This window comes from Sceloporus undulatus, chromosome 2 (assembly GCF_019175285.1).
Source record: "Sceloporus undulatus isolate JIND9_A2432 ecotype Alabama chromosome 2, SceUnd_v1.1, whole genome shotgun sequence".
Lineage (NCBI taxonomy): Eukaryota > Metazoa > Chordata > Lepidosauria > Squamata > Phrynosomatidae > Sceloporus > Sceloporus undulatus.
This window is the reverse complement of record NC_056523.1, coordinates 277,661,382-277,677,818: the sequence shown is the minus strand read 5'-3', so window position 1 is coordinate 277,677,818 and position 16,437 is coordinate 277,661,382. Positions and strand designations below refer to the sequence as shown.

At 41.2% G+C, this 16,437-nt stretch overlaps 1 protein-coding gene across 5 annotated transcripts; it reads left to right on the top strand.

The window, feature by feature from the left end:
* Window positions 1–466: 466 nt before the first annotated feature.
* RFESD (Rieske Fe-S domain containing) lies at window positions 467–15,984 on the top strand. Of its 5 annotated transcripts, none has more exons than XM_042453694.1 (5): window positions 2,029–4,081; window positions 5,510–6,056; window positions 9,220–9,397; window positions 9,693–9,727; window positions 15,197–15,984. In XM_042453694.1, the coding sequence occupies exons 3-5, from the start codon at window positions 9,223–9,225 to the stop codon at window positions 15,461–15,463; spliced, it is 477 nt and encodes a 158-aa protein (XP_042309628.1). In that variant the 5' UTR covers window positions 2,029–4,081; window positions 5,510–6,056; window positions 9,220–9,222; the 3' UTR covers window positions 15,464–15,984. The 5 variants fall into 5 exon arrangements, with proteins under 5 accessions (XP_042309625.1, XP_042309628.1, XP_042309629.1 ...); XM_042453695.1 differs by lacking the exon at window positions 5,510–6,056 and adding an exon at window positions 8,506–8,584 and having other exon boundaries at window positions 2,030–4,081; XM_042453692.1 differs by having other exon boundaries at window positions 2,030–4,081; window positions 5,510–6,108.
* Window positions 15,985–16,437: the final 453 nt, after the last annotated feature.

Here is a 16,437-nt window from a genome sequence, read left to right as displayed (position 1 = left end):
TCTGCCTTGGTCCAGGCCTCAGAGGGAGAGAAGAATCACTGGACCTCATCTCCTTTCCCTCCACCATTCCCTTCTCCTTTTGTTTCGTGTCTTTTAGATTATAAACCTGAGGGCAGGGAACTGTCTGATTAAAAATAATATTGTAAGCCGCCCTGAGAGCCATTAGGGCTGAAGGGCGGAATATAAATACCTAAATAAATAAATAAATAAACAAAATATCACAGGGCTTTATTGGCAAGTTTCTTCAGAGGGTGTGTGTGTGTGTGTGTTGCCATGGCCATCTTCTGAGGCTGAGAGAGCGTGACTACTTGCCCCAAGGTGTCCTCACCCAGTGGTTTTTTTTCATGGCCGAGCCAGGATTCGAACCCAGCACCACTGCGCTGAACAAAACCCTGAGTCAATGGGGGCCAGGCCCAATCGCGTGAGGAGGCTGAAAGGCCCAATGGCGTCTCTGCTTTTGCAATTTAACGGTGTGACGTGAGAGAAAAGGGAGGGAGGTGGGAATCCATTGGGCCTCGCTGGTGAGAGCCAAGTCTGACAGGAGAAAAGGGTGAGGAAGTGCAGCTTTATTATTATTATTATTATTATTATTATTGTTGTTGTTGTTGTTGTTGTTGTTGTTGTTGTTGTTGTTGTTGTTATTTTCCCTTGACAAGTTACTTTGGATTCCAAATACCGTTTATGTGAGATAAAGTAAAAAAAGGGGGGGAAAACGGATGCCCGCGCAAAGCGTCTAGGGAGTTGTAGTCTTCCCGTGAGGGATGCAGGGCAGTTGTTGTGGACTCTGAAAAGATGAGCCAATGAGAAAAGGGAAAGAAAGGGTGGGTGGGAAATGGAGATGGTCGCGCAGAGCCTCTCGGGAGTTGTAGTCTTCGCGTGAGCGTGAGGGCTGCCGCACAGTTGTGGCCTCTGGAAAGATGACGCAGTACGCACGCGCATTACGCTGGTTTCCCCCTCTCCGACTAGCTACCAAGCTAGGAAGCAGGAGCAGCAATTCACCCACCAGCCGCCAGGGGATCGACTCACAGACCTAATCTAGTCCGCTGCTAGAAGGTCTGCGGCGTCCGGGCGGCCCCTGGCGGCTGGTGGGTGAATTGCTGCTCCTGCTTCCTAGCTTGGTATCTGCTGCTGTGAATTGCTCCATGGCTGGAGCTGGGAGTGCAAACAGGCAATGATGCATTTGGGCAAACCTCACTTGCATTTGGATCTGCTGCAGCTTTGAGCATTGGGGCTATGGTTGGGGCGACCTGGATTTGAATCCCCTGCTCAGACAGGAAAGCCACCTTGGTCAAGTCACACTCTCTCAGCCTCAGAGGAAGCCAGTGTCAACAAATATGGCCAGGAAAACCCCTTGTTAAAATTAGTTTTTGTATGGCTGTTGTGTGCCCTTCAAGAGGTCCTTTGTAAGATTTCTTCAGGGTGTGTGTTTGTGTGTGAACCTACAGTGTAGAAATAATGCAGTTTGGCACCACTTTCCCTGCCAGGGCTCCATCCTACACAGTCCTGGCATTTATAATTTATTTATTTATGGTATTTATACCCCATCTTTCAGCCCTAAAGGTTCTCAGAGCGGGTTACAATTATTATTATTATTTTTAATTAGACGGTTCCCTGCCCTCAGGCTTACAATTAGTTTTGTGAGGCACCTAAGCATGCTTTGGCAGGAAAGGATGAAGACCTTGTTGGACTACAAATCCCAAGGTTTCATAGGATGGAGCTGCAGCACTTAAAGTGGTGTCAAACTGCATCATTTTTGCAGCATAGAAATACAGTGTGTGAGTGGAGAATCTGTGTGGTGTAGTGGTTTCAGTGTTTGACTGGGACCCTGGAGAACAGGGTTCGAATCCCCGCTTGGCCATGACACCCACTGGGTAACCATGGGCAATAAGTCATACTCTCTCAGCCTCAGTGAAAGGCAATGGCAAACCTCCTCTGAACAAATCCTGCTGAGAAAACCCCATGATAGGGTCGGGTCACCTTAGGATCACCTTAAACTATATTTTAAAAACAATATTTAGATCCTGCCCTGTGTCATAGCATCTCAGGTTGGAGTACAATTAAAATCAGTATCAAAATGTTAAAGCAATCAAAATACTGTAATTTAAATAGACTGGATATATTAAATATGATTAACATGTAAAAACAGTTTAAAAGGTTGAAACGGTTTAAAACTATGTGCATAAACATTTGAAGTAACTTAGGCCCAAAGACTTTGATAAACAACCATGTTTTCACTTGGCACCACAATGAAACCACTGTGGACACCAATTGGATTTTCAAGGAGAGGGAACCATGCCAGTTAAAGTGGTGTCAAACTGTTCTATTTCTGAATTGTGGATGTATCCTGAGCCTAACAATGCAATATGGTTTCAGTAGATGTTTCCTTCCCACTTCTTCCACAAGTTTCCTGATAGGCTTTGGCTTTAAAATGTTCAAGGAGAATCCTTGTAAAATGTTCATTCTAGATATTGTACATACGAGAAAGTTTTTTTTTTTGTTTTAAATTCTAATAATTTTGCAGTGAATCAGATCTGTATTGTGCTAAGCTTCCTCTTCTGGACTGTTTTAAAGCATTCCAGCCATGAATAAGCTCTAGGGGTATGGCATGGGATGGGCATATTGCATCACTGTTGAAATGGTACCTCCAACCAAGCTGAGAAGAAGCCAAGCGGTGCAAGGTGGCTTCTCTCACCCCTCCTTTTCTTAGCTATCTAATTCTGATCATGGTGCCGCTAGGGATGTTGTGCCAGTATGTTTACATCCACTCGCTCTTTCCTTGTACATCAGAAACCCTCTCAGCTTGTCCCCATCTAATAGCCTGCTTGGCAAAAGAATGGGTGACTCACAGGAAGAATGGAGGCTGGAAAACACAACTTATTAGGTTTGATGTATATTGGCAAACTTTCCACTGCTAGCTTTGGCAGCTGAAATTGTGGACGTGGTCCACACTGAAGTGGCCATTAGCTACTCCCTGTTACAGCTCCCTGTTCGCAAATCGCTTTCTTTTGAATTAGTGGAAGGTCGTACGTATTGCTGGAAGCAAGTTGAAGTGAACTTTGTTGTTTATATGACGGTAGCCCCAATTTGGAAAGGAACAGTAGTAGATCTCAGGTGTAGTGGTACATTTTGAGTTAAACTCACAAGGAGAGGACAAAAATGCAGACAGCCATGTAGATTCATGTCAATGAGTCAACTGTGATTTTTCCAAGTTAGGAACACATCTTTTGTAGAGCTGATGGGTCTTACTTACCCATCCAAGAATAAATCATCCCAATATATTGCATTACAACTGGGATGGCTCACAGAAATATAACAATCTGTCCTATTCTCAGATGAAATAGGAAAGGTTTAGGGACTGATGATGATGATCCCTCCTCATTAAAAAGTCCCAATGCTTCAGTCATAAGGGAGTTCTAACTCAACTGCACCGTTGATCTTGGCTCTCCATAGCTGTTAAGTGAAATTATGTGTACATATTGTTATTTATCCAGCACATTTTTAGTGACAAGTTAATGGACTGAAGAATACCATGTTCTTTTGCTAAGATATCTGGCTCTTTCCCAAAGAACTAACAACCTTAACAGCAATGACAGGAAGTAGTTTGGCTCATGTAGGAGTTAGACCTTGGTTCTTCTTTGACTCATACATAATTGGAAAATCACTATTGGCTATGTGTTGTTAAAGTGGAGTCATAATTAATATTTTCATTGCTGTGATGCAGAGAACTCTGTTTTTTTTAGAAAACAGAGATGAAGGGGAAAGTGATTGCAGAACTCTCTGGAACTTAACCTCGTTATCAATTTAGTACAGTTAAATGCCCCAACTTCTTATCTACTGAGGCAGGATGTATTTTCGACTGTGTCAATCCTTGCCATGTGACTATTGACGGTACTGTGTATGGGCAGGCTTTAAACATACCCAGTAAAGAACATTGTGTATCGATATATGTGCCATGGATGTGATGATTAGGAATTTCAGTTGGTGGTTTCAGTTTATAAACTACTAATTATCTAGTATATTCCAAGATCTGCTGAAGTTTGCTGTGCCATCCTGAAAGGTTACATTCTGATCTTCTTAGGAGGTATGGCTACCATTATTCTGCTACCATTATTATAAAGTAAATAAATATATAAATAGCTTTGAAATATGATCCCTCTGTGTTTTCACTAAAAGAAGTTTGGGACTCTGTAATACTCTATAGAAGAATGAAAATATGTGTTATTCACAACACTTTGCATAGCCAAAATTTAAGACATTGCTTCTGATTATATCCATTATTTCATCTTGTTAACTATGTGTACTACAATTTTATGCATACTTACTTGAGAGTAAAGGATAGTCTATAAAGCACATGTTGATTTTCTTCTGGAATTCCTTGATGTGCTCCATTAACCTTTGAATGTTTTCCAATATGGTCTCTGTTACTTCTTCCTTTCCCAAACCCTGCTTGGACCTCTGGGAATTCTCTCTCCATGTATGGTTAGAGTCTGTGCTGCTGAATTTTGAGCATGATTTTGCTTGCATGGGAATTCAATGCTATGGCCCTATAGTTGCATCTCCGCTTTTGTGGGTAGGGATATAAAAATTGTTTCCAGACTGCTGGCCACCATTTTTTCCCCATATTTGTTGGCATATTTTAGTTAGCACTTGGGTTGATTCTGTCTGTGTGAATTCTAGCAATTCAGTTGTAATATCATCTATTACTGGTGGTTTATTCTTCCCAGTTTCTCTTATTGCAGAGTCCACTTCACGTCTTAGAATTTGGGCTTCGTCTTTGTATGGTTCTTTGCTCCAAGTGTGGTTCATTTTTTCATCTCTTTTACATATCTCTTCTGTGTATTGCATCCAGTGTCTTTTTATTTCTTCTTGATCTTGTAGTGTGTTCTTTTTCTTGTCATATTGCATCTTGATCCTTGGTTTGAACTCCTCTTTGAGTTCCCGGGTATTGCGGAAGAGGTCGCTTGTTCTGCCTTTTTTGTTGTTGTTTTCTATTATTTTTATTTTTTTTGCATTGTTCATGATAATAATTCTCTTTTTCCTTGTGCTCTAGTTGTCATACAGTAGCATTCATGGTTCTGGTTTTGTTCATATCTCCTCTCTGTTTTGCCTGTCTTCTTTCTTTTGCTGCTTGAAGCATTTAATCTGTTACCCATTGTTTCTTCTTTTTCTTTTTGGCTGTCAATAATGTGTTTCTGCATTCTTCTTTAATTATGTCCTTGGCTTCTGCCCATAGTTCCTCAAGTTGTTGGTCAATTATACTTAACAGCGCAAATCTGTTTCTTACGTTGTCAGTAAATTTTGCCTTATGTAGTGTTACTATACTTTGAAAAACAAAAAAGAAGAGACATTTACCAACTGACTATGTCAAACCATAAATTGCTATGATGATTCTCAGTTTAAATACCCCTACTACATAAGCTGTGATTTGATAATACTCCTAACCTTCATTGTACAGTACTTGCATAACAATTTTTCCTTCCCATTCCCCCTTCCCTGCCTCTTTTGACAGCTGCTTCACCCGGCCGCACTGCCAAGCCACCCTCTCCTTGGCTGAAGACTCCATTAGCTGGGTCACTTGGCTCCTCTGAGTCTGTCTTCCTTGTCCCCCTCATCTCTCTCTTTATCCCCCACCTTCCTCCCTTCTCCTAGTGATATAGCAATATGACATTGGCAGGCAGGAGGTAAAGCAGCCTGGACAGAAATTTTGGTTCTGAAAACAAGACATGTCCAGGAAAAGGAGGATGTATGGTTATTCTTACCTGATCATATCTAACAGGATTATTGTAGAATAAATCAGAGGTGAAGAAAGCCATGTATAGTGCCTTCAGTTCATTGAAGGTGTGATATAAATGTAACTAAAAATTAGAAGAAGAAGAAGAAGAAGAAGAAGAAGAAGAAGAAGAAGAAGAAACAACAACCCATGGGTGTTGTTGAGAATACTAAGGCACGTCTTACTGGACCCAGAGTGTCAATTGGACTTTCATCCTGGAAGTTTGGATAGTGATTGTACCTTGGATGGTGCCCAACACGTCTTCCTGTAATGTGTACTGTGCAGAGTGAGCATTCCAAGGGATGCATTAGAGGAACTGTTCTTGTGCCAAGCATAGAGTATGACATTAAGTTTGTTCATAGCAAACCTTTTACTTCTAAACTAAATGCTCTCCTACAGCCAGTGAAGTCTCTTGTACTGAATTATCAGTTCCTGTTTGTTCTGTGCTTGCTTTTATGGTATGGGTGGTACCTTTATTTCATAGAAAAGGTTGGACAAGCCAGATCCAGTTGATTTATATATAGTGTTTTGCAGGTGTAAAGAGCATTTATGCTCTGGTCAAATTTCCTGGGTTTCTTCAATGGGGTATCGGGGATACCTTTCTCCAGGGCCACTCCTACCTTTAAGCAGAGTCAGGTATTTGAGAAAAAGATGCTAGAAAGCAGTAGCAAAGTGTTGGTACAGAGAGATTTCAAAAGGCCAGGTCCACAACCATCATCCTCCCCCCTCCCAAGTGAGCCCTGGTGCCTTTTAATAGAGTAGAAGATATTTTCCTACTGCATGCAGACTGAGCTGCCAATGCAACTGGTTTGCTGCATGGAATGAGAAAGGAGTACCATCTTGTTTTTTGCCTCAGGCAGAAGTGGTACAGTGGTTAAATGCCAGTACTGCAGCCACTCACTCACAAACCATAAGGTTGTGAGTTCAGTACCATCCAGGGCCTGAGGGTCAACTCAGTCTGGCATCCTTCCGAGGTCAATAAAATGAGTACCCAGCTTGTTGGGGGTAATTAGCATACACTTTGTAAACCGCTTAGGGAGTGCATAAGTGCACCAATAAGTGGTATACAGTGCACCTGTGTTATATGCAGGTGCGCTATACTCAGCTTTCAGCATATGCTGAAAGCTGCGCAAGAGCATGTGGGGTGTACGGGGTGGCGCGTCCCATTTGAATGAATGGGGTGCGTGTCTGTGGTGCCCATGCACTGCATGCACGAGCCAAATTTACTTGAATGGGGCTTGAGCATGCGCGGTATTTGGCTTACGCGGGGGGTCCAGAACGGATCCCCCGCCTAAGCCAAGGGCGGACTGTAGAACTGTACTTGCTATTGGTACTTGGTATTGCTGTCTTTAGCCAATCCTGAACTCTTCTTCCAGGTGTGCTATGGTTCAGTCCTTGCAGTCTCATAGCAGGCGTATTTATTTGTTTAAATATATTTATCTTGCCCTTTATCATAGAGGCATACAATATAACCAATTTAAAAGATTAAAGCTTAGCATACATAACTTAGGCCCAGTACAGATGGGCCTTTAAAGCATCCTCGTTACATGCAAGGGTTGCCTGGTGGGCGGTGTGCCCACATGCCCCGCAACTCTCACATGTGACGAGGACATAACAATGCCGGCACTCTGTTTTCATGGGCACCGCCATTGTTACTTAAGTGCTGTGCAGTGTCTGCATGGCGCTGGGGCACGTGGCACTTACGTAACGAGTGTGCCAGTGGCACACTTGTTACACCGTTGCCATGGCAGAAAAAGAACACACTTTTTGTGGGTTCTTTTTCCGCCAGTGGGAAGCCACACCATTTGGTGACTGAGGCTTCCCTGTGGCAGAAAAATAGGTGCCAGCAGGCCACCCTTTTTGGGCAGTCTGTACTGCACCAAAAACAAGATAAAAACATATTAAACACAGCAATAGTTAAAAACTGCTTTAAAAGCAATAATTAAAACCACTTTAAAAACTACAACAGTTTAAAACCACATACATGTATACTTTATAATAATTAGTTCGCAAAGGCTTTAGTAAAAAGCCAAGTTTTGGATTAGCACTGGAAAGAAACCAATATTGGCACCAGTTGGACTTCCAAGAGGAAGACATTCCTCAATTGGGTGTCAGCCAAGAAGGCCCTCTTCCATGACCTTCTATTTGATATTACTTCCACTGCCTGGATACAGAAGAGGGCCCCTCCTGAAGACCTCAGTTCTTGGGCAGCTGCACATAGGGAACATGCTGTGTCAAAGTATTGAGGTCCCTAGTTGTTCAGGGCTTTAAAAGTTATCACTAGCTTGGAAAGACCTTTTCTGAAACTTCAGTGATCTACTACTGAAAATCAGTACATCCAACATTGGCCAAAGATATGACTTGATATAAGGTAGCTTGAAGTGTCCCCTCTCTTTAAATGAACTGTAAACCCACATAGTATCAGCTCTATGTATTTATCACTAATACATAAGCAGAGGTCTAGGTTAAGGACTGGCTGTTTGTGTATGGATATGTTCAGTTTGCAATAGCCATAATTCCTGAATGGCACTCAGCTGCCAGACAGCTCTAATGAAAGCAGTAGATCTATGTCATTGGCTTGTACACATAAAGAAAGAACAGACATTGATAAGAACTGGGAATTAGTAGGGTTTTCCACACACTGGATGATATGGAATAAATAAGGACTGCACCGATTCCAGAGAGGCGGCTGTCAGGTTTTCCTTTATATTATTTTACATATCTTTTGCTTACAGAGCTGGCACATTTCTTCTATACTGTATGGGGAAGGAAGTACTGAAAAAGATTCCCAATACTTCCTCTTTACCTTAACTGGTGAGAAAAGTCAGTATGCTTACCTTTTCACAGGATCCAGGATGTTTACCCCAGAAGTTGCATTTTGGATTTGTTTTAAATAAACAAATATGGAAAGCAACCCAAATATATGTAGCAATGACTTGGATGATAGAATAGAAGACATGCTTATTAAATTTACAGATGACACAAAATTAGGAACATTTTGATTTTGTATTCTTGCATGGCAGGGGGTTGGACTAGATTGACCCTTGTAGTCACTTCCAACTCTATCAGTGATTCTATGTATAAATAAATGCCTTTAAGATAGTCATACTTCAAAGGCATGTACCACACACATAACTTTCTATAATGCTTTTCACAGGTTTATCAATTTGCCTTTCCCCATTTTGGACCCTACTTCCTCCTACCTAAATTGTGTGAGATAGAAATAAAAAGAACCACTACCACCCAAGTTTTGCAGACCCAATTAGGCATCTAAAACAAAAGATACATTGAATATCTCAGGGACCACCCTGCATGGCTGGTGCACCATCTGTTCGCCAGGCCAGCTATAAATAGTCACTGCAATGTAGGAATGCTTTTCTTGTGATTGCAATGCTATTTTTGCATGCCATATTAATTTTTAATGTAGTGCATCTTCTCCTTATTTGCAGAATATGAATGAAGACAGCTCAGTCAAAACATCTACAGAGAAAGTCAGCAGTCCAGTTTCTATCTGTGCAGAAGATGATCTAAAAAAACAACGAAAAATTGTGGCTACTGTCCATGACAGAGAAGTTGTTGTTTTCTATCATGATGGGAGGTTTTATGCTATGGACTGCCGCTGTTACCGTAAGGATTTTTGCAGAAGATCTATCTTGATTTTTGTGAAACAGTGCTAAGTTTAGCAAGACTGAATAAAAGTATAAGAACAGCTCTGCTGGATTGGAGCAAAGACCTTGTCTGGGTCAGCATTCTGTTCCCATAGTGGCCAACCAGTTTCCTAGTGAAAGCTTGTAAGGAGGAGTGAAGACAGTAGTACCCTCCCACTTGCATTCCCAAATAACCAGTATTGAGAATAATTTTGCTTCCGGTACAGGAGGTGCCATTATGACTAATCTAATTCCATCTTCTCTTCATTTAATAGATGCAGGAGGTCCTTTACATCTTGGAGAAATAGAGGTATGTAAGTATAGCCTCACTCAATTAGCCAGCGTGATATCCAAAACTTTCAGATAAACCCACAGTACTATCTGTAAAATGTAAAAATAAAATGTAAAAATAAAATGACACAGATAAACTGCATGGCTATTTAGTGCATTCTACACTTTAACATGAAGCTACATGTTAAACTTTAAATTTCTAGCTAGCAGTTATATCTTCCTTTTTCTTATTACTGAAGAGGAGAAGCATGGGCACCTTGTTATGAATCAGAGCCCTAATGGATTGGGGTGTTAACCATTTCTTGTGCGTCTGTTCCAGATTAACCCCCATCTTTAACTACAATTAACATGGACTAAAATTGAGGAAAAGGGAGGGGGTGGACAACAGCAGGGAGTTATGATTTAAAACCCTCCTACCTCAACTACCTTGCATACTAATGTCCTAATCAGAATCAGGTATCCTTTACTTACATTTGAGTCCAAAAACAAAAGAGAATAAAATACATAGTGCTTTATCGATAAACTAGTTTGTTCTTTCTTAAGGCAGCAGAAATGTAAAGAAGTGGACAAAGGCTGACATAATACATGATAATGCAACATGCTTTCTCTTTGCACTTCTTGTAATAGTTTGGTGTTAGATAAACATAGAAGTGAATGTACAGTACATACAAGAAGCAAAGCTCAAGCTCCTTCCTCTTGCTCTCCCAGCTTCTGCCACACACCTTATCAGATAGACATGCATAGCATACTGGAGGTTAGGAGAGACTTCCCCCAAACACAGTGCCACTTTAATTTTCTATCAAATGCCATCTACCACCTGATCACTACCACCACCACTACCAATGTCCCCTTCATTTTTCATGTTTTTGAAGGGTGCTTTCTGATCATATTGTTTAGAGCAGCAGCAGCACTGAGAACTGTGCTCAAAGGGTCACTGAGTCCTCTGATAACAATTACCAGAGCATCTCATAGAAGACCTTCTGGTCTCCAGTACTTAGAGAGCAGACCATTTGAGGTTGGCTCCTATGGCGCATTACAGACGGCCCAGAAGGGGCCCCCTCGCACCGCCGCCGGTTGCAGCGTCCGGGAACCGCAGCAGCCAAACGGCGTGGTTCCCGGACGCTGCCAAGAAGGAGCGTGAAAATCACGCTCCTTCTTGCTCCCCGGAAGAGACGCCGCAAGGCGCTAGTTGCGCACTCGTGGCGTCATTTCCGGGCGCAGTGTGTGGACGCAGAGCGTCCGTTACATCAAGATGGCGGTGGCCGTGTGGAACAGCCGCCGCCATTTGTTACGGACAGAGTCCGTAACAGGAGTAGGGGCGTCTAGAAGAAACGCCCCTTTTTTAAACTGGGACGTCCTGAGGACGTCCCAAATGGCGGTATGTAACCCACCTATAGCATCCTTTAAGAAGCAATCCAACAAGCATCAGAAGAAAGATGGTGATTAGCAGGAGGGCAAGAGGAGGGGATGGTGGGCAAATAATTGGGACCAAGATGAAAAAGATAGGCAATGGTGGTAGATTCATCAACTGTAAATTTTGTTTTGGTAATGGGGAGCTGCAAAGACAGGTTTAGAGGGCACCTTCAACCTGTTTTGCAACAACTTTCCACCCTGTCACCTCATTAAAGAACTTGTCAAATTCTGACATGGTTGGTTCTTATGGTATTGTTTGAATGTTTACAGGTTTGCTAAAATATTTTATAGGGCCTGAACTGTTACACAGATTGAGCTGCAACTCATTTTGATTGTTGAGGCTCCCCAGTGTGGACTGTATAGACAAATTCACAAAAGGAAATGGTAGCTAGGAGGATGGGAAGACAAATACTGCTTCCATACAATGAGAACTATTGAGTATAATTGACTGGGAACCTGAAGAACTGTGGACAGAAGTCAAAGACATAATTAAGGAAGAATGCAAAAAACAAACAAACAAAAACCCCAACAACAAAAAACACTAACCATGGCCAAAAAGAAAGATAAGAAACAATGGATGGCAGATGAAACACTTCATGCAATAAAAGAGAGAAGAAAAGCAAAAGCAAAGGAAGATAGGAACAAAGCCAGAAGTATCAACACAACTGTCCAACGTCTGACATGTAGGGATAAGGAGAAATACTACAATGATCAGTGCAGAGAAATAGAAGAAAACAACCAAAAGAGAAGAACAAGAGACTTCTATCAAAAGATCTGAGAAATTAAAGCCAAGTTCAAACTGAAGGCAGGGATGCTCTATGGCAGGGGTAGGCAACCTGCGGCCCGCGGGCCGGATGCGGCCCGGCGAGGTGTCTTCCATTTGAAAATTTTGTCCTACATTTGTCCTGGTTTATTTATATATTTAATTTTTAAATAATTTATTTAATTATTTATTTTTTGGCTTCGGCCCCCCAGTTGCCTGAGGGACAGCAACCCGGCCCCCGGCTCAAAAAGGTTGCCTACCCCTGCTCTATGGAGAAAAAAAGAACATTAAACAGGAACAAGAAGAAATAAAAAGACACTGAAGGCAATACACAGAAGAATTATACAAATGAGATGAGGGAATGAATGATACTTGGAATGAGGAGCCATATGAAGATGAATCCCAAATTAATTTGTTTTATTTATATACCGCTATTCCAAAGATCATAGCGGTGAACAGCAAGTAAGCTAATTAGCAAGTAAGCTAATTTGCCCCCAACAGTCTGGGTACTCATTTTAGTGACCTCGGAAGGATGCAAGCCTGAGTCGATCTTGGGCCCTTTTGCTGGTCTTGAACTCGCAACCTTGTGGTTTTGAGTGAATGGCTGCAGTACAGGCATTTAACCACTCTGCCACCAGGGCTCCTAAGAAGTGAAGAATTCTAAGAAGTGAAGTGGAATCTGCAATAAAGGAAATGGGAAAAAATAAATCACTGGGAACAGGTGATATCCCAAGTGAAGTGCTACAGTACCTACAGACAGATGCAACTTTAGTGCTGACTGAAATATGCCAACAAAGATGGAAAACAAAGTGGTGGCCAACAGACTGGAAATGCTCGATATACAAACCAATCCACAAGAAAAGAGACACAAAAGACTGCAGCAACTATAGGACAGCAGCACTAATCTCAGATGCAAGCAAAATAATGCTCAAAATTCTGCAGCACAGACTCCAAACATACATGGAGTGAGAAATTCGAGAAGTGTAAGCAGGATTCAGAAAGGAAGGGGCACTAGGGACCACATTGCAACCATGTGACGGCTAATGGAGCACACCAAAGAATTCTAAAAAAGAATCATCATGTGTTTTATAAACTACAGCAAAGCATTTGATTGTATAGATCACAAAAAGCTATGGAATGCACTCAAAGACATGGGCATGTCACTACATCTGATAGTCCTGATGAGGAATCTGTATCAAGGACAAGAGGCCACCATCAGAACAGAATTTGGGGAAACAGAGTGGTTCCCAATAGGCAAAGGGGTCAGGCAAGACTGCATTCTATCACCTTACTTGTATGCTGAAAACATAATAAGAAAAGCAGAATTAGAACCAGAAAGAGGAGGAGTGAAGATAGGAGGAAGCAACATTAACAAACTAAGATACGTGGATGACACCATAATATTAGCAGAAAACATTCAGGAATTGGAATAGTTAGTAAGGAAGGTCAAAGATGAAAGAGCAAAGTCAGGTCTGATGCTGACCATAAAGAAAACAAAAACAATGACCACAGCAGAAATACACAAATTCAATCTAGGCAACAAGGAAATTGAAATAGTTAAAGAGTTCCCATATCTAGGATCAAACATTGACCAGAATGGAGACTGCAGTCAAGAAATAAGAAGAATAGGAATGGGAAAGGCAGTTAAGAAAGAACTGGAAAAGATATTGAAGAGCAAAGACATGTAACTGAGCACTAAAGTCAGAATCGTTCAGACCATTGTATTCCCAGTTACCATGTACGTATGTGAGAGCTGAAGGAAGCAGACAGAAAGAAAATCAGTTCATTTGACATGTGGTGCTGGAGAAAAGTACTTAGGATACCATGGACAGCCAAGAAGACAAACAAATGGGTTCTTGAACAAATCAGACAAGGGTTCTCCTTGGAAGCAAAGATGATCAAGTTGAGACTATCATACTTTAGCCATATAATGAAAAGGCATGGATCACTAGAAAAAGCAACAATGCTAGGAAAGGTAGAGGGTAGAAGAAAGAGAGGAAGACCACAAACCAGATGGATAGAGTCAATGAGGGGGGTTGTGGGCAAGGGCTTGCAGGATCTGGGCAGGGCAGAGTCGCCATGAGTCAGAACTGACTCAAGGACAGCTAACAACAACAACAACAACTATGAGATGTGAGAAGAAAGGTGATCTAGGTTGAACTAGATGTAGATTAGCCAAATGTTCCATTGCTTTAGCTATTCTTCCATAGCAGTAACAGATCTAAAGATCTCCTACTCATTGCCTTTTTAAAATACAGTGGTACCTCGGGATACGAAATACCCAGGTTACGAAATTTCCGGGATACGAAAAAATCCCATTGGAAATAATTGTTCCGGGTTACGAATTTATTTCGGGTTACGAAAAAAAATTTTGGTGCTTTTCGGCGCTTTTTCGCACGAAACGCGGCTTTTCCCCATTAGCGCCTATGGCAATTCGGCTTACGAAGGCTTTTCGGGTTACGAAAGCGGCCGCGGAACGAATTAATTTCGTAACCCGAGGGAGCAGTGTATAGTTTTGTTGATGTTTGTTCTTTTGTATAATACAGGTTTCGGTCAATTGATAAATTAATCACGAGAGTCATGGATCCTAAGTGTTTTTTTTTTGTTAACAGAAGTTGTCATTTCATTCATCAAAAACGTTAGCTTCAGCAGATGATCCCACTGGTGGAGGAGAAGGAAAACAATGTTTGCCTTTCCCCCTCTCTTAGCAACCGCCCCGCTTGTCAAAGATCTCCAAGTCCTCAGAGCAATTTTTCAGAGATTATGAGGATCAAATAAATAAAAGTGTCCTCTCTCACCTTCTCCCAGCTTGAATATATTATAAGCAAAACTCAGATTATGGAATGTTCCTGATGGGAGAACCATACTGGGCTCAATGCCAAAATGTAGCCATGCCAATTTCAGTTGGTGAGACCAATTTTAACAGGTGAAATTAGAGTTTTGACTGCAGTAGTTCTGATGTATTTCTGCAGTTGGGATCTGAAAAGGAAATTCTGTTGTATTCTCACCTTTTCAGAGCTTGTTTTTCTTTACTACCTAGGAATAGAAAATGGAGACAGAGTTAAGGTGGAGCCAGTCCTGAAGTCTCTTTTCATCAAAACCTTCATGAGGCTCTTCAAAACAGAAAAGAAATTGGCCTGTAGAGTCTTATAAATTTTCATTTATGAGTTTAAAACAGAAATCTAGTAATGTTTGTGTACCAGTGGATAGAATTATGGGACCTATGGAAATTCCCCCCACTGGTTTATAAGGTACTAATTTTTTCCTTCTTTTTCTTCTCCTCCTCCTTCCCCTCCCCATGTGTATGTATAGGATATCAATGGAGAGCCATGCATTATTTGTCCCTGGCACAAGTACAAAATAACTCTGGCCACTGGTGAAGGACTGTATCAAGCAATAAACCCAAGAGAGCCATCTTTATCTCCAAAATGGCGATCAAAAGGAGTAAAGCAAAGAACTCATAGTGTTACTGTAGAGAATGGAAATGTTTATGTAACTCTGTCTGATTTAAATGACAGTATAGATTCTGATTACTATGCAGAAAAGTTTAAGAAGAGTATAAATTATGTGAAAAAATGACACAATTTGTGCTTCTTAATAAACTTAATTAAAATAAAATAACTATAATGAAATGTATCCTTCATGCAAGGAAGCTTCATTTCTGGGTGATAATATGACATTAATTGAGTTAATAAATTTATAAACAAACCTCAGTCTTTCTCAAAGATGAGTAAGCAAGGATGTATTCATGTCTTTGAGAAGAAATTATCAGTAGAGTAAGTATACAGCAAGTTGACATCCAAGTATGCACAGTACTGACATTTTTACATTGATACAGTTAAAGGTTAAAACTAACAGTCTTCAGATACCTCCCCCTGAATGTAAAATACTTCTAGAAAGTATTGTAATGCTAAAATGTTGTCTATGTAATTTTAGATGCTATTTTACATAATAATAGTATCAAATTTTTTTATTATAATTGAAAAGACATTGATGCTCCTTGGAGAACCACTCCATCTGCCTTGACAGATAAGGAGAGGTGTGCAGTCTGTGTGTTTTGTGGCTGAATATTATACTAATAAATATTCCAGAAATGTGAATGTGTTGGTGTTTGTGATGAAGTGTGAATGTGTGGATGATGCAGTAAGCTAATGAGCAGTCCAAAGGGAGTGAATTCTGGAAAGGAGCGGAGTATCTTGCCAAAGGATGGGAGGGAAAGATGCAAATACAGATATCACTCATCTTTCTTTTTCTTTGATGTCCTGCATATCTTGCTATGTTTTATATACACAATGTGATGCTCAGGGTTTTGGCACACTGCTATTTTTAACATGCTTATGCTTGCCTTAAATAAATAGGCCAAATTACCCGTTTCTTAATGGATCCTGGGCATCTGTACGCCTTGGGAGGTATTGGTGTTTTAAATCATACCTTATCTGTTTTACTCCTGGCTTCATACACACTGGGGTAGGCAACTTTGACAGGTCTAGGGGCCAACATTTCATTGCTAGCACCTGCTGCAGACTGTACTGTACCCCCCCCAAAAGCCCCCA